General features: G+C 35.1%; 1 protein-coding gene across 3 annotated transcripts; it reads right to left on the bottom strand.

Moving 5' to 3' along the window:
• Positions 1-764: 764 nt before the first annotated feature.
• Positions 765-26,003, bottom strand: LOC149774821 (nascent polypeptide-associated complex subunit alpha-like). Of its 3 annotated transcripts, none has more exons than XM_089944728.1 (7): positions 25,923-26,003; positions 23,758-23,902; positions 21,435-21,528; positions 5,030-5,160; positions 3,099-3,230; positions 2,707-2,829; positions 765-911 (listed from the first exon to the last, which is right to left on the bottom strand). In XM_089944728.1, the coding sequence occupies exons 2-7, from the start codon at positions 23,899-23,901 to the stop codon at positions 897-899; spliced, it is 639 nt and encodes a 212-aa protein (XP_089800854.1). In that variant the 5' UTR covers position 23,902; positions 25,923-26,003; the 3' UTR covers positions 765-896. The 3 variants fall into 3 exon arrangements, with proteins under 3 accessions (XP_089800854.1, XP_089800857.1, XP_089800856.1); XM_089944731.1 differs by having other exon boundaries at positions 25,918-25,953; XM_089944730.1 differs by lacking the exon at positions 25,923-26,003 and adding an exon at positions 24,746-24,837.

The following is a 26,003-nucleotide window of genomic DNA, read 5'->3' as shown; positions in this document are numbered from 1 at the left end:
AAAAGTTTGTAAACATACACCTTCAGTTCCAAACCCCATGCAGCTCGACAGTTTGTTGCTATCCCTCAACTTGATGTAATTCTTTTTTTCCCGCATTTCACATGACAGCAATATTATCTCCCACCATGTAACGTACTCAAATTGACACATCATGTCCAATATACACAACTGTGTTCCTTCCTGCTTTTACTCAGAACAATTTGAATATTCCTTTTTTTTCTTCTGTACTGATTCCAACTTTTTCAAGGGGCTTATTTTTTTTCCTAGACGCCATTTTTTCTTCTAGATTTAACAATTCTGCAGAGGCTTCGCAAGGAAAAATATGTGCAGTTCCAAGGATCAGAGATTATGCTATATGTCACTCTAGTTCTCTGACTGATTCACTGAAGTTAATGTGCAATGCAGGTATAAATCAAACACGGATGAGCCAATTACCTGGATTTTACAGCAACAAACATATTTCCATAGTTTTTCCTTAAGTCGGTATTTTAAGGTTAATTTTTTTAAAGATTTAAGGCAAAACTGAGAGTTTACAGGTCTGACCTGTCACGAGACTGTCTTTTTTAAGTTGGTTCACAAGATTCTCTCTTCATCAACCAAGTGATGACGATTATTTAATTTTTCAAGGTCATTCAATTTTCCAAATATGGGGTTGGGGGAAGTTTCCTGGAAATCTAAATCTAAATGAGAAGTAGCAATGAAAGCTTGTGCCAACAGATGGATGGACAGGTATAAGGTTAAAATATAAAATACACAAGACCCACTCAGATTTTTTTGGTTTATTTTCTGAAGGAATCTGATACATAAATTATCACAAAGAATCCAGCAACAGGCAGACAAGACAAGGACAAACAGGCAGGAATATATACAGGTGACGATGGTGTTTGTTCCAAAGGTTACATCGTTAATTCCTGAAAAAAAAAAAACCAACACAAAAACTATTATTTCTTCATGAATAAGACTGACATTTTATCAGAATGATCAAAGAACTTGTGCAATTAACATTTAACTATAACAATAAAACTGAGACTAGAGATTTAACATAATAATCAAGGAACTTGTTAAAGAACTATTTTTAAAGAGCTGACTGGGATGTTAAAAGCAGGAATACGATAATGAACGTGTGTTTTACTTTCAAGATGTTGGAAAAACGATTCAACCTGGAAAGTAAACTAAAGAAAATTTTAACAGAACAACAAATGTCAGCTGAAAGAACTTTTGACCTATCACTTACGACTCGTTTTTAAAAGTAGATTATAGGGTTTTCAACAGGCAATATGTAGTATAAGCACCCAAAATGTAATGAATCTCTATCCATTCTCAAACTGTGCTGTATCCAATTGATCCATTCCAAGATTCTCGATTTTCTCACTTGTGTCAAGCTTCTCAATGATGAAGATCAATTACCTCATACACTGATAGAGCTCTATGCAGGCCAATTGCAAAAAGGGCCCCAAGGGGACTTTAAAAATGAAGGGGACCCTTGGCACTTTTAGGGATTATTTTATTATTTTATTGCTATGAACTTGTCAATTGCTTATAACACTGCCAAATACACATTTAGATTCAATTCTAGACTTTAGTCGACTGCAATAAAGTATCATATACTGCTATTAAAAACACATGAACAAATTGGAAGTGTGATCTGGATTCAGCATTAGCAATATTATGTTCAACTAAGAAATTTGTAAATTACACATAGGCCTTGATGACATCCATTTGTTTTGAAACTGCATTTTCAAAATACCATTCAGAACAATGGCTACTTGCCACATTTCTAAATCCACCTTTATTTGAATTATTTTTACTTCCCATGGGCACAGAAATGATCTCCACAATAAGCAATACAAATCAACATAACATGATGCCAAAAAATGTCAACGCTGCTTCTGATACACTGCATATATCGTTATGAATCTAAATGCTTTATATTTTTTAAAGGACTGTTTGAACTTTGTAAAATGCTGATTGACCCTTCTGCTGTCGATGTGCTTTTCTTTACTGGACATTTCTATATAATGTAAAAGCAAATGCTTTATGATGCAAGAATTTTGCTTTAAAAATATCAGCAAATTAAAATGTCTGATATGCTAGAGTAATATCAGTCCGGTTGCCTGATTAAACAAGACATTCCAGCTCTGGACCAAACCAATCCAAATGGGTTGCTAGCTACTTGTCCATAAGTCTGAAAGCTTTTAAACCACTTGTCTCAAAGTAGTAGTATTTTCAAGGTTTTAAACCACTGCAGTCTCAAAGTAGCATTATTTTCAAGCTTTTAAACCACTGCAGTCTCAAAGTAGTATTATTTTCAAGCTTTGAAACCACTGCAGTCTTGAAGTAGTATTATTTTCAAGCTTCTAAACCACTGCAGTCTCAAAGTAGTATTATTTTCAAGCTTTTAAACCACCGCAGTCTCAATGTAGTATTATTTTCACACGTTTTTGTGCCATATATACATATAAAAGTTATTGCAGTGAAGATCAGAAACAACAGACGGGCGTTTTAAACTGGAGCCATTTTAAATTAAATCTTCGCTTCATTCTGTCATCGTAAACCTAGCACTTTTATATGGAGACATCTTGTTGATGAATATACTCTCTTCCTTCTTATCTGTTTCTAATGCATTACATCTGTACTGGACCATCAGTTATTATATTCATTGCCAAATATTCATTATAAAACAAAGATGACAACTTTCGTACTCACCATTATAGCATTAACGATGTCATTATTGTTATTTTTGAGTGCTTTAACTGCTTTCGATCTTGATACGTTTGCTTGAGACATAACCAGCTCAATATCTTTCGCTTCAACTCCTGTGTCATCAATCTGAAAGAAATAATGTCAATATATTTACAATGGAATCGGATAGAAAAATTCAAAGTGATAAAAAATGTTCGTCGTTTTATTGGTTACTTGTTTCAAGACCTTAGACGAGTAACAATTTAAACTTGCAAGAGATCTTTAACTCTCAAATAATTGGTTTATCTCTATAACACCAGGTATCTTGACTTCATACTTACTAAAGGTCTCACAATTATTAGATCCCCACCGGACCCAATCACATATTTAGCTTGTTAAAAGTAAGAGAAACTTGCCTCTTCATCTTCCTCAGATTCTTCCTGGATGGGCTGAGATACTGTGCTAGGCTGCTCAAAGTCCTGAATATCCGCTGGAGCCTTGAATTTCTCTGCGGCTGCCATCTGTGCTTGCTGACTCAGATCCTCAATCTGGAAAGGAAACAAAACTCTCGTCTAACCACAAGAAAAAAAAAAAACCTTTCAAGTCAAGGGTCCACTCCCAACAAGCTGCCCAGGTTTCAATTTTAAAAGTTTTCTGTGGAAAAAAATAATACATGAATCTGTATGGACCAATTTTCTACTAGATGAAAAAACTTAAGAAATATATCACAAATAGATTCTTTCTGCCCATAGCAAGTCCCTATGATAGTTGTTGCAGGGTTTAACGCCATTTTTTGTTGTAGGGTTTAACGCCATTTCCCAGTACAAGATAGGCTATACATGGCGGCCAGTATTAATGGTGGAGGAAGAACCCAGGAAAGAACCACTGACCCATGAGAAGCTACTGGCAAGCTTTCTCACATACCAACATAGGCCGAACCCGAGACTCGAACCCACACTGACAGAGGTGAGATGGCAGTGATCCGTAATGGTGAGCGCTTTTGACCACTCAGGGCCCCTCCCTATGACAGGAACCATCACAAATTTAATGGACAATTTCAGATATCCCAAATATATTCCTACATGTTCCTTCTGCCCATTACAAGTCCCAGGGATAGAAACCATCTAAAATGTTAAGTCAATTTCAGATACATGAAATTTGGTATCCAAAATATATTTTTACATGTCCAAGTTCATATGTTCCCATAACAGCTGTAAATGCAGTGCTGAATCTTTCATCACAGCTTTTGCCCATGAAGCTGAAGTAATGGATACTAATTACAATACTTGTCCCAAAAGGTATATCCAGAAGACAGTTTTTAAATTAGTAATTAATACTTGACCCATATCTAAGAATTTAAATTAATTAACAAAATCTGCATGCATTGCTCCTGGTTAGAAATTTTAGTAAAGTGAATACAGCCCAGATCTTACTGAATGGAAGTCACAGACTTTGATTAACATTCAAGGGATCGCCCGTGTAACCATAATCAATTTAAACGGACAATAATACATCAGCAATTATCCTGTTTAATCACTACAGACTAAGTATGAAATACATGCAGCCCATTTGCTTAATTCTATTCTTCCATATACACAGTACTGTTGACCTTTCGAGGGCAATCTATTACAATATACCATCATCAATATAGAAAGTTTATCGCTGAATAACCATTTATTCCTTATTCTGTCAAAACTTCAATAAACAAGCACAAAACATTGGCAAGAAAATACAGGTAATTCTAAGCTTTTTCGTTATAATGGTGTGGTATCATCAATTCAATTACCTTAGAATAAACTAGCCGAAAAAGGACCATTAAATGTAACTATATTTACCAAATGCAAAATATGGGACACAATAACCTGCTCCTGCAACGAGGGAGAGCCAATCTTTTAAAAATTCTTAATATAATGCAATGTGCAAACAACACCCCACCCCCAATGCTTATAAACAGAAAGGTAAAACTGAACCTCTACCAGCAAATCACAAATTTTGGTCGAAGCACATTTCTCTTGTTGTAAGGTTGTAGTACTAACAGAGATACATGTAATCATGAAGTTTAATTATTATGGTATGGACTGCTTGAGATACACCTGGAACCCATCACCAAGTTTGATATGCCATGTACAAATATAAATAGGGTACAAAAAATAAAACATTAGGTCACGCATATTACAGAAGCCAGAGGCAATGAAATGTAGGTCACAGTGAGCTCGATTAATAGCACACATACAGTGCAATAAATCCTCAGCTAAAGGCAGTTTTGTGTGTTCACTTCTCTAAAGTATACATCTCTGGTGGGGTTTATGGTTAGGTATGCTTCTACAGATGTTATAATGTCACCCACCTTGGCTTCCCCAAAGACAATATACGTGTCAGAAGCTGGGCTCTTGTACACATCTGGTCTGTTGATGACAAAAAGAATATTTTTTGATTTCCTAATTGTAACCCTTGTCACACCCTGGACCTGTTTGAGACCTGAAAGTATAAAATTATAAGATTATAAGAATATCATTGAGCAATATCAATATCACCACATTTGAAGATTTAATTTTTTAAAGATCAGGCACCTGAAGTTAGTTTGGAAAAGAGCAATACAAAGGATCATGGATGACAAGACCAAAGCAGGGCTTGAAAACAGCGTTGACGGGTGGCAGGTCCCGGACCAGTCATGCAATATAAGTGAAGACATCTTTTTTAGCAAGCCATTATATCAGCATTAAGTCTAGATGAAGAAGGCTTCAAGCAGATGACTTTGGAATGGTCTCTTTCAAAGTAACAAAGTGAAACCCCTTTGAATGAAACAAGACTTTAGGTCTTGTGACTGATATATATGTGGAAGGGTACACAAATTTATAATATAAATGGCTCACATACGTTTCTATACAACTCTTCCAGTATATCACATACACAGCAAAGATTTCAAGTAACATTTTGTTTATATACATTAGTTGAATACTTTTAATTTCCATTTTTTGTAAAAGTAGGAGGTTCAATGGACTTGTGACAAGTCCATCTCCTGGGTTAGACTAGGAAAACTTCAGGTCCTGAATCTCAAACAGCATAGCATTGTCCCTCAGATCACTAGCTGAATGAAGCATGCTTGTTGTGTGCAAGAACATTTTAGCGAAAGATTTTCCCAAGGTATACCGCATTTACCTATAATCACGTTTCCATTAAATCTAAATTGACAGTACACTTTTCAAGATCTAGCCATGTACAACTTGAATCAGACAAGTAATGGCTTAATTAAAGCATCTTTATCGTCATTTATCGATAAGTCGGGGAAAGAGTCATCATCTTTACAAGTTGTACTGGCATGTCTATGAGATAAACAGAACAATCACTGTGATGGATTATATATTTTTTTTAAAACCTGTATCAAACAGGTCTTAAGTATTTGCAGCACGTTTTTTTTCTTCACTAAACAATGTCAATGGAGAATAATGTAAATATTGTAATGGATTAGCAAGATTTTCAGGTACAAGTCTTTATAAGTATTAGTTGTGCAATGTATCCTCCAACCAATATCAATGGCATGTAATGTAGTCACTGAAATGGATTGGAAATACCATTGTACATGTCTTACTAAATACTAGTTGCATCCTAGAGAATTTATATTCTATAACGGGATGAGAGTTACGGCTGCCATCTAGAAGAAACCTTCCGATGGTATGCTCTATCTTGTAGAGTGTATGGCTTTTGTTTAGCCCTTCAATGTACATGTAGCATAGTTACCCAGTGTATTGCGCTATAAATAGAACACTTGTTACCTATCTGACTCCATACACATAGGCTTGCCTGTTAAGCAGTTTAGCATTGTTATGTTTAGCGTCAATTTTAACCATTTTACATTTTTGATATGCATATATTAAGATATATAAAAAAATTAAGAGTAAAATCCGATCGTTATAGCAGTATAGTTATTTTTCACTGAAGAATTTTGTATGTGCTTCAAAATCTTGAGAACTCGTTTATCGTAAAGTGAGTGAAGTTGCATGACCAATCATAGCTGTATCAAGTTTGTTGTCCGCATATACATCACCAAGTCATCTGAATTTGATAATTTATAAAAACTAATTGCTGCCTACTTCAATATCAGAGCCTTTACTTAAGTTTTTGAAGGTTTCACAGTTGCGATTCTAATTGTGAAATCTCAAGAACGTATTTAACGAAAAATATGTGGCCATCATTTTGGAGTGGAGAATATGACCTAGTTACTTTAAAAGCAGATTACGATCAGATCTTAAACAGTGATCTGATTAATGGATGTTCACATCGATGAATGTAGTATTTAATAGTGGTTGCCCCCAAAGGTTGCGCTTCCAAGAGTATAGAGTGGAGGCATCCAAAGGTGCTTATACGAGGCAAAGGGTTATGAAGGCTTAATTATGCATACAGCTGGTAAATTCATGATGTTATTTGCATATCTAGATTGTTACCAAAAAGTATGTACTGAACCATTGGAACCTATAACAAAAATTTCTTAGATTATCGAGATATAAATTAAAAAATAACTTAAATATCAATATAATGAATCTTCAAGGTAATGTTTCAAATTAAAGAAACCAGGTCTTCTTGGAAATGGGTCGAATACAGTTGATGTAATAAATTGAAAATACAGCAGCCTTTCTTTTTAGAATACTCTCAAATTTACAGAAGTGGAATTCAAGAGATTACAATAAAAACGACTAATACTACTTTTTATTACTTTAGATTTTAATGTAATGGAAAAGTTTTTGTTTTGGGATGTAAAGACATTTATCAGCACAAGATAGGCGATACATGGTGACCAGGACAACTGGTGAAGGAAGAACCTGGGAAAATCTATTGGCAACTTTTTCACATAGCAACACGGACAAAGAACAGCGGCAAAACAATATACCCCTTCCGCCATCACTGCAGGTGAACACATAGAAACTAAGATTAAAGTGTGTAGATAATGACAGGTATAAATAACTAGTACAGCTTGCATCAGACAAAAATGGTAATATTTAGTCATCAATGTTTGGTAAGATGGGGACGAAATTTATCATCATAACAAGCTGTACCAGTTTTGTTATTTGAAATGATGTGGCTGCACACACAGACCAACCAATATAAGAAACGGTTAATGTTGCTGGTGGCCATATTGCTGTTACTCCAAGAGGTTTAACAGTGTAGCCCCTGGTGTTGTCCCCCTCAAAAATAGCTCCACATCTGGGGTCAAGTGCAAAAAGGATGTGTGTGTGAAGAATGTACTAAGAAATTTCCATCTGACCTGTAATTTTTTCCAGCTTGCCATATGAAATTACAACTTGCATGAAATACCCTCTTTTTCAGTCTAAAATGTACAAATCATCAAACATGCACAATAATCAAAGAAATGCATTGTTCAATTATAGTTTATTAGTTCATAGTCGTACTTTAAAGTATTTTTTGCAGCAATATTATAATCAGAATGTTAAAATACACAAGCCAATACAAAAAACCCCAACAAAAAAAAAACAATTTAAAAAAACAAACAAATGGCAGCTAATTTACTGTTAAAAATGTGTACTTTCAAAAGGTTTTATTTTACTTCTGGCCTAAGTAGTTAGTGTGTCACCCTAGAAGCAGGAGTAGAGGGTTGAAAATCCCCACCTGGCCACATCAAAGACTATAAAAATGGCAGAAGCAGCTGCCTTGCTTGGCAATCACCATGAGGCTAGCATTAGGACTAATCAGCCTGGTGTCATGATCCTGTGACATGGTCGGGCATGATGCTACTTTTCTGCCACATTGCAGACCTTGCAAAATACCTAAAAAATCCAATCACATAAACTTTCTAAACATTTATCCAAATATCATATAGGATAATGTGTTATCTTTTAATAATCCACACTTAAAGTTGCCAGTCTGTCTCTTATTGCAGCAAAGTTTCAAAGCTTGCAACCACCCAACACTCCAGTAACCTTTGCTTTTCAGCAACCAAAATAAACAATATAATTAACTGATCTAGATAAAATGACAGAAAAGTGAACCAACTTGCATTATGATGGACTGAAAATCTAATGAGATCATCTGCATATTAAAGCAAATTTGCATATCAAATCTGATTTATCCATCTCCATTAATTTCTGCTTAAATGAAAAACGATGATTTTGACAAATTGTTTATTTCAACTACGAGAGCTATCTTCGAGATCTGAATTGGACAGCCATGCCATGTTGGCAAGGCACCTTTCAAGGAGACTAGAGGCAAACACTACTGTATTGTCATAAAATCAAGTTTTTATTAATTTAATAGCACACTCGTTTAAAGATCTAAGCATGTACAACTTGAATCAGACAAGTAATGGCTTAATTAAAGCATCTTTATCGTCATTTATCGATAAGTCGGGGAAAGAGTCATCATCTTTACAAGTTGTACTGGCCTAAGTCTGTGGAGAAAAAGATCATGGATTGGAAAAAATCAGGTGCAGACAAGTATTTGCAAGACACTACATTCAGTAATTAATGTCAAGATCACTGTAATGGATTAGGAATACTGACAAATGTCTTTATTAAGTACTAGCTATATACACCGTATTCAAGCAATATCAAAGTAGTGAAAAAAACGGGTTGGAAAAACCACGGTACATGTCTTGATAAATACTAGTTCCATAATAGGAACACTGTTCTTGAAATTTGTACTCTGTAATGGGGATGGGGCAAATGGCTGTCATGTAGAAGAAACTCGTAACCACTTGAATTTCCTTTACTTTAGAAAACAGTTTGTTAAATTACGGAATGGCTAAAGCCTTCTCATTAGTTGTTGTTAATAGCACCAAGTCAATAGTGATTCAGCCATTGTCCCAACTGAAAATCAAAATTGCAACATATAGTAACTTATGTTGGTAATTTCCAGTGTACTCCTGTGTTCAAACACGTTTACATGAACCAAGCTGAAGAAAAAAAAGATAGTTTCTGTTTTGATCAATGTAAAATCTTCCCTATGAGGGCAACCTATATTGTGGAACACTGTTATGATGAAGTTGTGAAAAAAGCAGTTGCTAATGCCTTGTATCTAATCCAGATATCTATGACTTTATGAAAACAGCATCTAGGGTTAAATATACAATCAGTGAGAAAAATACCCATGACAGACTTACAAATTTCCATTCTTTTTTTGAGATGTCACACTGGGATGGCAAGGTGCCACGTTTTTATTAAAAAGGCTCGAGACAAAACACTACTGAATTATCCAGTAAAAATGGTCTCAATTAAATGTAATTTAATAGCACACTCGTTTAAAGATCTAAGCATGTAGAACTTGAATCAGACAAGTAATGGCTTAATTAAAGCATCTTTATCGTCATTTATCGATAAGTCGGGGAAAGAGTCATCATCTTTACAAGTTGTACTACATCAGTGTGACAACCTCGAAGAGCAGTACCAACGGGAGAGAAGATTAGTATCTATTCAACAATGGGGTTAATGAATATAAGGCCAAAATTGTGTGTTACTTGTTTACAGGTGAACATAAACATGCTTATCAAATTTTGTAAAGTCACAAACATTAAAAAAAAAAAAAAATAGCAATAAACACCTGCAGTGATGCACTGAAAATCTATATTACCAAACCTCATTCATCCAACTACAGTGGCTTTTATTTAGGCATGAAAACAAAAATCAAACATGTTTATCTCGTTTACATATAATAATCCAAACACGTACCAAATTTAATTTCTCTAACTGTTGTAAAGTTCATCTTCATTACTCTCGAAATTCAAAGTGCAAATAGTAAATAAATAAAAAACAACTGTTAAAAGATGTTGAAGGCAGCTCTTAGACATTTGAAATCTATTATACCTAAATTGGCAGTACAGTTTTGAAGAACTAAGCATGTACAACTTGAATCAGACATGTAATGGCTTGATTAAAGCATGTTTATCGTCATTTATCGATAAGTTGGGGAAAGAGTCATCATCTTTATAAGTTGTACAGACCAAAGTCTACAGAGAAAAGGACAAAGATAATAGTGATGGAGTACAAAATATGTAGTAAACAGAATGCAGGTCTAGAAAGTATTTGCTGCATACTTCTTTCACTCAAAAATGTTGATAAGGAATAATGTAAAGATCAGCGCAATGGATTAGGACCATTGTACTGTACAGGTCTTTATATGTACTGCAGTGATGGCCTGAGAATCTAAGCCAACATGTTTAGACAAACTTCCATTCATGACGAAGTCTGAAAAACAAAAGCTAGGTTCTGTTATCATTAATGTAAAATTTTCCCTGTTGGGGCAACCCATATCATTATAATGCAATCCTGACTAACCACCTGCAAACAAGTTTCAGGTATCTAATAGAGCTATCAACATGCTTAACTGGAAGCCATGGGTACACTGTGTTTTAAAATGTGGGGAAAGTCATTTAAAAAAGAATTAAAGACGAATCTAAAACCCAAATTTGTATTCTTATTGGGACAGCATGGTGCCATGCCCTTCCTGAAGAAGCTAAGGTGAACACTACTGCATTTTAATATAATCATGGTTTCCATTAAATCTAAATTGACAGTACACAGTTTTCAAAATCTAAGCATGTACAACTTGAATCAGACATGTAATGGCTTGGTAAAAGCATCGTTATCGTCATTTATCGATAAGTCGGGGAAAGAGTCATCATCTTTACAAGTTGTACTGACCTAAGTCTATGGAGAAAAAACATTTTGTTTGACTGGACAAAATTATTGTACATGTTTTTGCAAGTATTAGCTGCATTCACTAATCAATGTCAGTGGAAAATAATGTAAAGATGACTGAAATTGATTAGGAAGACTTTAACCCTTTCATGACTAAGTAACTTCGGAGTTGTAAAGCAAAATGACTTGTGGATTTTGAAATAACATAACTTTGCCAATTTTAAAGATATCTGGCTGAATTAGGTATCAAAATCAAGGTTAAAAATCAAATTGTTATGACTAATTGACTAAAATGTGCATATTTATAACAACTGTTAAAATAAAGGTGCAAACAGGTAACAAAACAGGTAAATACAATTAATTATCTATTTACTTCTTAGAAAACTTAGAAAGTTCCCAAAACTTTTTCAATTGACCCTAGATGTACTCGTGAATAATTCCTGAGCAACACAAGTCTTTCTTTCAGGTATATGACAGGTAGAAATTAAAATTCTATAAAATGCCTTGATTTCATCCAAGGTGAGATCGGTCCATGTGCAAAATAAGAAAGGATACCACATCCATCCTAACAAGGTGGGATCTGAACACTATTGCATTTTCTTATAATCATGGTTTCCATTACATCTAAAGTGACGTTAGACTGGTTTCAAGATCTAGTCATGTACAACTTGAATCAGACAAGTAATGGCTTAATTAAAGCATATATATCGTCATTTATCGATAAGTCGGGGAAAGAGTCATCATCTTTACAAGTTGCACTGACTTAAGTCTATGGATACAAAGGTCATTGTATCATTGTGAAGGATTGAAGAAAACTGTACAATACTGGTCCTAACAAGTATTTGAATCATAATGCATTCAATTCCCAATGCTGATGACAAATAATGCAAAAATCACTAATGGATAAAGATAGGTTGTAATGTGCGGGTCATTATAAATGCTAGTTGTACATCATATTCGTTAACCAATATCAAAGGGGAAAAGTGTAAAGGCCACCGAAATAGACTGTAAACACCACTGTACAAGTCTTGGTAAGTACAAGCTGCATCCTAGGAGAACTATTATACAAATCTGTATTCTACAAGAAGGGAGTATGGCCATCATTTAGATGAAACTTGGGAGCAATTGGGAGGATTGCTATTACAAAATAATTTGCTGAAATTGGTGTTCTTTAAGGACCTTTCATTAGGATTCTGTAATAGTTTAAAAAAATTCCAGTAAAATCAGTCTACAAAATTTAATCTGAAATCAGACCTCCATTTCCAACTATTACATCAGTGTAGCAACATCAAAAAGAGGTACCAACAAGAGGTGATTGGTATTCATCCAAACAATGGGGTAAATGAATATAATCTAAGACCAAAATTGTTACTTGTTTACAGGTGAATGCAAATATGCATATTAAATTATTTTCCCTCTGTAAATGGTTTTTGCAAAAGTCACAAAAGTAAAAAAATAAATAAATAATTGCAATGATGAACTGAAAATGCAAGCAAGCAAATATATTTACCAAACTTCATTCATCTAACTCCTCTGGTCTTTGCTTCCTCATGCAAACAAATTAAACTATTTGATCTACACATGATCAAACACCTACCAAATTTCTTTCCTGTAACGGCTGTAAAGCCTGCTTAATAAAAATTAAATAAAACTGCCAACATTTGTCCATGGCTGCCAGTTGTATTAAACGACTGGATATTTATGACAGACCAGCTGCAAAATAAGAAAGGATACCACATCCATCTTAACAAGGCGGGATCTGAACACTATTGCATTTTCTTATAATCATGGTTTCCGTTACATCTCATGTGACGTTAGACTGGTTTCAAGATCTAGTCATGTACAACTTGAATCAGACAAGTAATGGCTTTATGAAAGCATGTTTATCGTCATTTATCGATAAGTCGGGGAAAGAGTCATCATCTTTACAAGTTGCACTGACTTAAGTCTATGGATACAAAGGTCATTGTATCATTGTGAAGGATTGAAGAAAACTGTACAATACTGGTCCTGACAAGTATTTGCATCACACTGCATTCAATTCCCAATGCTGATGACAAATAATGTAAAAATCACTAATGGATAAAGATAGATTGTAATGTGCGGGTCATTATAAATGCTAGTTGTACATCATATTTGTTAACCAATATCAATGGAAAAAAGTGTAAAGACCACCGAAATAGACTGTAAACAACACTGTACACGTCTTGGTAAGCACAAGCTGCATCCTAGGAGAACTATTATACAAATCTGTATTCTACAAGAAGGGAGTATGGCCATCATTTAGATGAAACTTGGGAGCAATTGGGAGGATTGCTATTGGAAATAATTTGCTGAAATTGGTGATCTTTAAGGATCTTTCATTAGGATTCTGTAATAGTTTCAAAGAATTCCAGTAAAATCAGTCTACAAAATTTAATCCGAAATCAGACCTCCATTTCTAACTATTACATCAGTGTAGCAACATCAAAAAGAGGTACCAACAAGAGATTGGTATTAATCCAAACAATGGGGTAAATATTCTAAGACCAAAATTGTTACTTGTTTACAGGTGAATGCAAATATGCGTATTAAATTATTTTTCCTCTGTAAATGGTTTTTGCAAAAGTCACAAAAGTAAAAAAATAAATAAATAATTGCAATGATGGACCGAAAATCTAAGCAAGCAAAATATTTACCAAACTTCATTCATCTAACTCCTCTGGTCTTTGCTTCTCATGCAAACAAATTAAACTATTTGATCTACACATAATCAAACACCTACCAAATTTCATTCCTCTAACGGTTGTAAAGCCTGTTTAATAAAATAAAAAAAAATGCCAACAACATTTGTCCATGGCTGCCAGTTGCATTAAATGGCAACAGTCTGTGCCAAGCTGAAAACTTGGAACCGAAAAGAACAATTTCCATGATTATCTGCATTTTAATAGAAGGGACAACTCTTTACGTGAGGGCACATTTTATGCACTTGTCCAATACATTTAAAACTATCTTCATATTTAGAATAATATCATACGTAAGGCATTAAATGACTGGATATTTATGACAGACCAGCTGCAAAATAAGAAAGGATACCACATCCATCTTAACAAGGCTGGAAGTGAACACTTGCATTTTCTAATAAACATGGTTTCCATTACATCTAAAGTGACACTAGACTGGTTTCAAGATCTAGGCATGTACAACTTGAATCAGACAAGCAATGGCTTGGTAAAAGCATCGTTATCGTCATTTATCGATAAGTTGGGGAAAGAGTCATCATCTTTACAAGTTGCACTGACATAAGTCTATGGATACAAAGAGAAAGATCACTGTGAAGGAACATAAAAAAATATGTTCTATACAAGTCTTGACAAGTATTTCTATCATGCTGCTTACGTAAACCAATATTGATCAGGAATAATTGTAAAGCTCGCTCTAATTGATTAGGAAAATTGTACTGTACGTATGTCTTTATAGAGCACTAATTATACAATATATTTTCCAACCAATATCAATGGGGAAAAGTATAAAAATTGTTTGTTACCTGTTTACAGGTGAATGTAAACCTGATTATTATTATTAGATTTTTAAAAACACCGGCAGTAATGGACTGACACACTAAGCATGCAAATGTTTACCAAAACTTCCTTCACCCAATTCCAGTGGCTTTTGCTTAATCATACAAATTAAACATCTATTAATCTCACCCACACATAATAATCCGAACATACTACCCGATTCATTTTTAAACTCCTGTTAAGTTTGCTTAATATTCTTGATTACTGTCAAGAAATTGAAAGTGCGAATAGTAAAATAATAATTAAAAAAAAAGCTGCCAACATTTGGCCATGGCTGCCAGTTTAAAGACATTGATAGCTGTTAGACATTTGATGTGATGTGATTTTGATTTTTAACGTAGCTTTAAAAAAATTTCAGTCATATCACTACAATGTCTGCAATGTGTCAGTTTATAGTGATGTCTAGCACTGGGGCATCATGACGTCCAACCCAGCGACATTATACTGACACCAGGCCGACCAGTCCTAACACTAGCCTCTTAATGCTGAACGCCAAGCAAGGCAGCTATTATTACCATTTTTGTAAGTCTCTGGTATGACTCGGCTGGGGATCAAACCCACAACCCCTCGCATCCAAGGCAGACGCTCTAACCACTAGGCCACTGGAGCAGTTGCTAGACATCTGAAATCAACAGTTTGTGCCAAGGTGAAAATGTGCAACCCAAAAGCCAAATCTCCAGTATCATATGCATGTTTAATACATATTTATGCACTTGACTGACACATCTTAAATTATCTTCATATTTAGAATATTACCATATGTGTCACATTAAACCAATGGAGATTTTAGACATATCAGCCCCAAATTAGGGCAAGGGCCCACAATGGGTTGGCAGGGTACAATGCAATTCTTGAAGAGGCTAGAGTTGACACTATTGCATTTTCTTAAAATCATGGCTTTCATTAGGGGTAAACTGACAGTACACTGGTTTCAAGATCCAAGCATGTACAACCCGAATCAGTCAAGCAATAGCTTCATTACAGCAGACCTGTTTTGTATTACATTGTTACAATTCAGTCATGAATTACCAGCTGCCAACTAATTGTCACACGCTGTTAATTTCAACTAATAACTAATAAAGCCATCTAGGACACTTTGCAGCAGGCAGCCATGCCACACTGTGATGGCAGGGTGCATTGCCTTGTTAAAGAGTCTAGAGCTGAACACTACTGCATTATCCTATAATACAGTTTCCATTAAATTGATAGTAAACTGGTTTGAAGATCTAAGCATGTACAGCTTGAATCAGACAAGTAATGGCTTCATGAAAGCATGTTTATCATCATTTATCGATAAGTCGGGGAAAGAGTCATCATCTTTACAAGTTGCACTGACCCAAGTCTATGATACAAAGGTCATTGTATCATTGCGATGGATTGGTAAAAAAATGTACTATACAGGTCTTGACAAGTATCTGCATCATACTGCATTCACTAACCAATCCTTATTGCGAATAATGTAAAGATCACTAACAGTTTAGTAAGATACTAATGAACAGGTCATTATAAACGGTAGCAGTAGAACAGATTCTCCAACCAATGGGGAAATGTGTAAAGACCACTGTAATAGACTAAACACCACTGTACATGTCTTGATCAGTACTAGTTGCATCCTAGGAGAATTATATGAATTTGAATTCTAGAAGGAATAGGGCCATCATTTAGATGAAACTTGTGACCAAATTGGAAAAATTTCTGTTAAGGAATAATTTGCTGAAATTGGTGGTCTTTATGAACTATTCTTTAGGATTCTCCAAGTTTCAAAGGACTCCAATGAAATCAGTTATAAAATTACATCTGAAATCATACCTCCATTTCAAAACAAAATAATTTCTCAACTGTACTACAACATTAAAAAGAGGTACCAACAAGAGATTGGAATTCATCCAACAATGGGGTAATGAATATACCAAAGATCAAAAATTGTTACTTGTTTACAGGTGAATGCAAACATGCTTGTCAAATTTTCTTCCGTAAATGGCTTTTGTAAAATCACAAAAGTTCACTAATGTAAAAAAAAAACAAAAAAAAAAACAACCCAATAAATAACGACATTCTGGACTGAAAATTCAAGCCACAAATGTATTTACCAAACTTCATCCAACTCCAGTGGATCTTTGCTTACTCATGCAAACAAACCAAACTCTATCTGATCGACACATAATCGAAACACCTACCACATTTCATTTCTCTAACGGTTGTAAAGTCTACCTAATCATCTTGATTACTGTGAAGAAATTCAAAGTGCAAAAAGTAAAATAATAAGAAAAATAAAAAAGGCCAACAACATTTGAAATCAACAGTTTGTGCCAAGCTGAAAACTTGGAACTGAAAAGCACAATGTCCACAATTATTTGCATATTAATAGAAGGATCCACTCTTTACATGAGGGCACATTTATGCACTTGTCCAATACATTTAAAACTATCTTCATATTTAGAATAATACTATATGAAGGCATTAAATGACTGGATATTTATGACAGACCAGCTGCAAAATAAGAAAGGATACCACATCCATCTTAACAAGGATGGGTCTGAAAACTATTGCATTTTCTAACAATCATGGTTTCCATTACATCTAAAGTGACACTAGACTGGTTTCATGATCTAGTCATGTACAACTTGAATCAGACAAGTAATGGCTTTATGAAAGCATTTTTATCGTCATTTATCGATAAGTTGGGGAAAGAGTCATCATCTTTATAAGTTGCACTGACCAGAGTCTATGGATACAAAGAGAAAGATCAATGTGAAGGAACATAAAAAAAATATGAACAAGTCTTGACAAGTATTTCTATCATGCTGCTTACACAAACCAATACCGATTGCAAATAATGTAAAGATCACTCTAACTGATTAGGAAAAATGTACTGTACATATATGTCTTCATAGAGCACAATTGTACAATATATTCTCCAACCAATATCAATGGGGAAAAGTATAAAGACCAAAACTGTTTGTTACTTGTTTACAGGTGAATGTAAACATGCTTACTATTATTAGATTGTAAAAAATACCTTTTACGTTTTTTTGGTGCAAACTGTTGGAAGTTCAAAAATGTAAAACCAAATTTTAAAAAACAATGTTGATGGAGAATAATGTAAAGGCATGGATAACGACTGTAATGTGCAGGTCATTATACAAGCATATGGTACAAAATATTCTCCAACCAATGGGGAAAAGTGTAAAGACCATTGTAATAGATTGTAGACACCACTGTACATGTCTTTATAAGTACAAGCTGCATCCTAGGAGAACTCAATTGAATTTGTATCTAGATGGGGATATGTCCATCATTTAGATGAAGCTTGTGAGCAATTGGGAGAATTTCTATTAAGACATAATTTGCTGAAATTGTCGATCTCGACGTTATTTCATTAGGATTCTTAAATAGTTTCAAAGTACTCCAATGAAATCAGTATATAAAATTCAATCTGAAATCAGACCCACATTTCAAAACAAAATGATTTCTCAACTGCACTGCACTAGTGTATCATCAAAAAGAGGTACCAACAAGAGATTGGTATTCATCCAACAATGGGGCTAATGAATATAATCTAAGAACAAACTATTGACTTGTTTACAGGTGAATGCAAATATGCTACCAAATGTCCTTCCGTAAAAGGGTTTTGCAAAGTCACAAAAGTGATATAAAAAAAACAATAAAAGACTGCACTGATGGACTGAAAATCTAAGCAAGCAAAATATTTACCAAACTTCATTCCATTAACTCCAGTCGGTATTTGCTTACTCGTGCAAAAAAATTAAACTATTTATTTGACTTACACATTATCAAAGTGCAAATAGTAAAATTATAAGAAAAATAAAATAAAAAATGCCAACATTTGAAATCAACAGTTTGTGCCAAGCTGAAAACTTGGAACCCCAAAGCACAATCATGTACAACACGAATCAGTCAAGCAATAGCATCATTACAGCAGAACTGTTCTGTAAAACATTGTTACAATTCAGTCATGAAATACTAGCTGCCAACTAACTGTCACACACTGTTAATTTCAAATAACTAATGAAGCCATCTAGGACACTTTGCAACAGGCAGCCATGCCACACTGTGATGGCAGGGTGAAATGCCCTTGTTAAAGAGTCTAGAGCTGAACACTACTGCATTATCCTATAATAAAGTTTCCATTAAATTGTTAGTACACTGGTTTGAAGATCTAAGCATGTACAACTTGGATCAGGCAAGTAATGGCTTGATTAAAGCATCTTTATCGTCATTTATCGATAAGTCGGGGAAAGAGTCATCTTTACAAGTTGTACTGGCATGTCTATGATACAAAGAGAAAGACCACTGAATGAATATACAATAAAGGTAAATATGCTATCAAACGTCGTTCCGTAACCGGGTTTTGCAAAGTCACAAAAGTAATATAAAAAAAAACAACAAATAACTGCACTGATGGACTAAAAATCAAAGCGAGCAAATATATTTACCAAACTTTCATTCAACCAGCTCCATTTGGTCTTTGCTTAATCATGCAAACAAATCAAACTATTTTTTTTATCTACACATAATCAAAGACCGACCAAATTTCATTTCTCTAATGGTTGTAAAGTCTGCTTAATCAACCTGACAAATATCAAGAAATTCAAAGTATAAATAGGAACAAAAAAACCTGCCAACAACATCTGGTCATGGCTGCCAGTTTACAAATGTTGGTAGCTGTTGGATATTTGAAATCGTCAACAGCTTGTGCCAAGATGAAAACTTGGAACCCAATTTCCATGTTAATGAAAGTGCCCACTCTTTACACGAGGGCACAATTATGCCGTATACAGTAGTCTTTTTTAAAATGTTCTCGAATTTGTATGAGGAGTGATAATAAAAATGACTTACAACTTTTCAAGGCCTTTTTAAAATATTTTTTAATGTACTGTTTTAATCTCATTTTTCATCACAAGATAGGCTATACATGGTAGCCAGTATAACTGGCGGAGAAAGAATGAGGAAAACCACTGACCCACATTAAGCCTCTGGCAACTTTCTCATATATGTCCGAGCCCAAGACTCAAACCCAAGCTCATAGAGGAGATGGCAGTAATAGATAAAGGTGAGTGCTATAGACCTCTCGGACACTTTGAACTTGGAAAAGTGTAATCCCTGAATCAGCTGCTTAATAGTCAACAACTCACCCACTAAAACTGTCACATACAACTATGTCAAGATGAAGTTAACCCTAAAAAATAATGAGACAATATTAAGTTCCTTCACAAAACATATAAAGTTAAATTATGGTAAATTTAACGTGAGAGAGAGAGAGAGAGATTATGCTTTCAAACAAAGTGATAACCTATTGTTTATTCGCAGACTCCATGAATCACATGATGCCACATGTTATAACCAAACAATACATAGGATTTGTGGTAACAGGTTTACATGTAAATGTGTAATCACTTAAATATTTTCAGTAGCTGATGAGCACGCATTATTTTCAGTTAATGCAGACGCAATTAATTTGGTCATTTTCTCAATTCACACGACAATTACTACAAACTGTCAAACAAATCTCATTTGTCAGTTTTGTTCTGAATTTGCTACATTTTGAGATGTAGACAAGACAATAAACACATCATGAAGGACAGCAGCCCCATCTGCCGTCTTACAGACACAAAAATAGGATTAATTTATATCTCAAACAACTAGTACAACTTGCATCAGACAAAAATGTTAAGATTGAGTCATCAAGGTTTGGTAAGATGGGGACGAAATTTATCATCATAACAAGTTGTACCAGTTGAAGTTTTGGTACCAGAAACAATGGCTGCACACAAAGATCCAGTGGTACTAGCAATTGTTAATGTTGCTGGTGGCATATTGCTGTTGCTCCAGGAGATTTAACATAAAACTGCAACCTTTTGACTTTCCAAAATCTGTATAAATTAAAAAATTACCCGATGCCTGTGTGAAAAAGAACTTGTGTAGCCCACCCAGATACGCAGGACTAATGGGCAGGGTATGTAAAGCCCATATAACCCGCAGGATATACACGTGAAAATACAGGATACATTATATGTGCAAAATGTGATGGTAATAAGAAGTACAATTGTCTAGTCAAAATTTTGAACAAAGTAACTAATTTTCAAGATGCACTGGCAGATCTACTTTTCCACACATTCACAAGTCACAGTCAACAATCCAATACACCCCCATTATCGCTGGTGGCTGCATGTGCACATAAATAAAAATGGCATCAACATCAAACACACCAAGGACAGTGCCTATTACACTGATCAACAAGTGACCGCTTGGTATAGAAATTTTGTCTGGCATATTCAGTATGCAAAAAAAATCTTGAGTCAAACTGGGTATGTGGGTTAATGGATATCCATTACAAATGAGAACAATCCAATTATTTTTTCATGAAAAAATCTATTTTTGGGGAACAAGCAGGATTTTAAACAAAATACTTTGATTCTTGACATGATCTCTTTCAATTCAAAACCACCACGTTCAGACTCTCCTACACAGTATGGGTGTGCCATAAAAATGCATGCACGCCTAAATGCTTAGCAATACAACTCACCCAACTTTGACATGGCTTTTCTAGCTTTCTTCTCACTGCGGCTCTGTTTAGCTTTGCTAACAAGCTCTTCTTGGAGACCAGCTGCTTGTGCGACCTGCGGGGTAAAACAATCTCAAGTTGCTTACTTTCTACTTTTCAACTTCCAGAACGTTTTGACATTTCACAGAGTCTCTTGCATCATGATTATCATTTCAACTAATTACTGTGGATATTAGTTTGGTCTTGTGGAGACCGTATTAAAATCAGAAAGGTCTTCATACAGCATAAATGCTTACGAAAGATGAGATTGAACCAGCAACCTTTGCCGATTTCTACTTGGAAATCATGCTTGAGCATACTTATTTATTTTAATGATGTGGAATAAATTCATAGTCTTTGAAAGTTATGGAGTGAAAACAAATGCAGGTCAGATCAAACCCAATGTAGATGGACATATTTAGCTAATGGCACATCTTTATGTGACCAAACTTGAACATTCAAGAAAAAATATCAAGCAAAATGTATTTAAAAGACAAGATGAACAACTATTGCATATTATATGCCAGTTCTTAATAAAGCTGAAGTCCATGTTTGATCAACTCTAAATGAGTGTGGGATTACAGGCATAGTACAAATTTTCAGATCCAGACCAGAAAAATGCATGCCAATGGGATGTGGACACAAGATTGGTTACACCTTAAAACTGCAAAAAATAAATCTAAAAATATCAAGTCATGAAGCATCTGCCATTCCAACATGAAATAAGTGACAAATGGTATAATAATCACACAAGTCTTGAAAACAATTGATACAAAAAATCTTGTTGAAATTCAATGAAACATGCCAGAGCAATGATGGAGCTATAGCAGGCAAGCATGCTATAATGTCAAGTCTGCCAAAACTACCAGGTCTTTAGATGGTGTTCACACCAAAGTGCATTTAGAATGGGCTGCCAAGCTTCACTTGTTACAATGACAGCTCAAAATAAACATCAACTTGATATCCGCCAATCTGTTATTTCGCTAATGACCACTAAATTAAAGCATCAGATACTAATATGAGGAAGAAATGACACCAATTTGGATCTACTGAATATTTGTCCATTTATTTCATAACAAAAGAATCTTGTCTTAGACAAGCTTACTTAAAAAGCACACCACAGGTTTTTTGGCAAGGCAACTTCTGGCCCCAGATGTGTTACACATGTTGCAGAAAAGCACAAGCTGTGAACAAATTAATCAGATTTTATTCTTGGTGTATAACTATGAATGGAAATTTGGCAAGGCACTAGACAAATGCTGGAAAATCCAGGTCAACGTTTACTTTGTTACAATCAAAGTTACAGAATGTAAAAAGGTTAGGAATTTAGGCTTGAACTGCAAATTTACGTTCAAATGTGTTTTTTTAGAACAAGGGGCCCAAATTCCCCATGTTTTGAAAATATGGGTCAAATTGAAATGAGTAAGAGTCCAAAAGATGGCATAAGAATTCCTCAAAAACAGATCTTAATTGCGAGTATATTAAACTTTACCGGCATTACTACTTGTTCCATGAAAAAATGAAAAGACTTTGGAATGTTCCATGAAAAAATGAAAAGACTTTGGAATGTACCAATTATGCAATATTTTAATGGTATGCATGTGATTTGGAATTTTAACATAGCTTTAATAATTTTCAGTCATATCGCTATGATGTCCCACCCAGTCCTAACTTCTTAATGCCGAGCGCCAAGCAAGGCAGCAGTTCGTACCATTTTTTGCAAGTCTTTGGTATGACTTGGCCGGGGATCGAACCCACGACCCCCTCCATCCGAGGCGGATGCTCTAACCACCAGGCCACCGAAGCAGTACAACATTAATGGTAATATGAGCATCAACCGAAGTTCAAGCTTCACACAAACCAATATCTCTGAAAAAGGTGACTCCACGTTCCAAATAACCCTTGTCCGCTCCAAGTTTCGTTTTAACTTATTCTTAAGAACCTATCAGGATAATTTTATTTCTGATCACCGTTTTTGTAGACAGGAGTTCATTCCAAATAATTCTGATCAAGTACAAAAAAACCAAGCCAATGTATCATAAAATGGAGACCAGTTTTTGAACTGATGTACAAGACTATAATGCCAACACAGAGTCAAGTTTGAAAACCAGAAAGCGGAATTTCCTGAAGCTGGGTCTATCTCTACAGCAAGTTCTGCAAATCTTGGTAAGATCTGCAAAACCAAGATTCAAGCATATGAATCTCCTGGATGCACAATAAGCATTTACAAAGAGATATTGCCCATTTTTGGAAATTAAGACCAAAAGAGTGCCATGAAACTATACGGACCGAAGGCAAAGCTTACATGACTGGCTTGAGTGGCGTCATGTTCCTCCAATTCGGGCATGGAATCCCCACTTTCTGATTCAGTGTCGGAGCCTGACTTTACTTCTGGCTTGTTTTCAGCCCTCGTCTCCTCCACAGGCTTCTCCACTGCTTCAGTTGGCATGCTGAAGGAAAAAGAAACATAATTGCAGAGTCTTCCCTTTTACAATCCCATTTAGTGGCAAGAGTTTTTAAAAAAACAGATTAAAAAAATGTTTTACTGTAAATTCAGTTTTAATAATAGTATGAAGGCACATCCTGGCCTTTTATAAGAAACAATTGTACATGCTTGTTGGAAATGGGAATAATAAAATAATAGTGACAAACACTGACTCTCAAGCTTCTAAATATTTATAAAAGCTCTGTTCACATTTGTGTCTCTACATGTTGCAATTCCATCTAAATATGTGCCTAATTTACTATTCAATTTTAATTCTATATGGCAGCTTTGGTGAATAGAGCATAATCTCTAGTCCCCAATTATGGCTTTCGGTATGCAAATTTAGACAACTGCCTGGATCTGAATTCCATCTTCTGGACTTGCAGAAAGCAAAGCATGGCAAAATGTCAACTGACCATTTTATTTAAAATGAGACACTTTTACTATCAAGATGAAACACATGTAGCTCCCTATTGCACTAATCTTAAAGTTGTTATTTGGTTTAATCCCATTTGTTCAGCACAAGATAGGCCATACATGGCAGGCAGGATAAATGATGGAGGAAGAACCCCAGACTCACGAAAAGCTACTGGAAAGCTTTGTCACGTACCCACATTGGGAGAGCCTGAAACTTGAAGCCACACAGACAGGTGAATGACCTGTTGTTGTAAGGTTTAACGCCAATTTTCAGCACATGATAGGCTATACATGGCGGCCAGTATTAATGGTGGAGGAAGAACCCGGGAAAATCACAGAAAGAAACCACTGACCCATGAGAAGCTACTGCCAAGCTTTCTCAAATACTCACATTGGCCGAATCGAAGACTCGAACCCACGCAGACAGAGGTGAGATGGCAGTGATCCGCAACAGACAAAGCTTTAGATCACTCGTGGCCCCCTCTTAAATACAGAGCAAAACAATACTGGTAACTTTTCCTTTTCTTATTATCATCTCTGATACAACACCTAATTTTGACATTATATTACCGCTCCACATTCTCATCTAGTATCAAACTTCCCTTATGGTCAAGTCAACCATTAGTGGCATTACAGTACGTCTTTGCAATTACTTTTAAAAAAATAGTATTTGCAAACACTCCTCATTGTTTGCAACCCCTGCCCATTTTAAAAATGAAAACCATGAAGGATATAATAACTGCACAAAATTTTCATTTCATTCATTGATTTATAATTTCTGACCCACAAGTTGCCATGGAGTCCAGGACACTGCCAACTTATTGGCTGGAATGTTCACGTGATTTAGATTTTTAACTTAGCTTTAACAATTTTTCAGATTATAATTTCGGGAGGAATATTATAGCTGCTAAGTGTGAAAGATGTATCTGCACAGTTTAATTATTGTTCTCCTTTCAGTCAGAACACGCTACACAAGGCCGTTATTGGGGCATTTAAGATCTGGCAGCAAAATATAAATACGTGATACGTATTACATTGCAGGACGAGATAAACTATGCAGACCGACTGCAGTCTTTTTCGTCTATTTTTCATATTATGGATGCCTTTTGATTTTAAAATCGGTCGGGGGTACAAACAAACGGGAGGGTTTGCGAATACTTTACAATAATACATGTCGTGAAGCGACAGCGGACAAGTGAAATGTAAATAATGGCAAAACAAAGCTTATAAACATCACACGTTCTGAAATCATCTTCGCCATTACCAGTACCGATCGCTCATATCGTATTTTCCATATGAAAACTAGTTATTGCTGGAAAAACATTTAAGCTTTACAACAAGTATTGTGACCGCCTTCTATAATAGAATAAAAAAAACACCAGTTTATCCCAAGTTAGGAAACCGTGGCCACAACCTAAATCGGATATCAAAGTTTGATCGAGTAACTTCATTATAAGCATTACTTCTGGACATTAAAATTACAAATTAAAGTTTTATGTTTTCAAATGAGTCTGAGAAAAGCAAGGATGATACAGAAGAATTGTAGATCAAATGTGGATAAACCTCACATGTTACTTGGTCGTCTCGTCCGTCACTGGATAGTTCATAAAGGAAGTATACTAACATCACTTCCGGTGACTTACTTCGGC

Source organism: Sinohyriopsis cumingii, unplaced genomic scaffold (assembly GCF_028554795.1).
Source record: "Sinohyriopsis cumingii isolate HCF-2022 unplaced genomic scaffold, ASM2855479v2 utg000131l, whole genome shotgun sequence".
Classification (NCBI taxonomy): Eukaryota; Metazoa; Mollusca; class Bivalvia; order Unionida; family Unionidae; genus Sinohyriopsis; species Sinohyriopsis cumingii.
This window is presented reverse-complemented; position numbering and strand designations above follow the sequence as displayed.

What these genes read in the sequence shown, in the direction of transcription:
- LOC149774821 (XM_089944728.1), bottom strand. Translation starts at nt 23,901, where the DNA reads ATGCCAACTGAAGCAGTGGAGAAGCCTGTGGAGGAGACGAGGGCTGAA. An exon ending in ACGCCACTCAAGCCAGTCAT is followed by an intron (nt 21,529 to 23,757) that starts GTAAGCTTTGCC and finishes TTTACCCCGCAG; the next exon opens with GTCGCACAAGCAGCTGGTCT. An exon ending in AAAAGCCATGTCAAAGTTGG is followed by an intron (nt 5,161 to 21,434) that starts GTGAGTTGTATT and finishes TTATACTTTCAG; the next exon opens with GTCTCAAACAGGTCCAGGGT.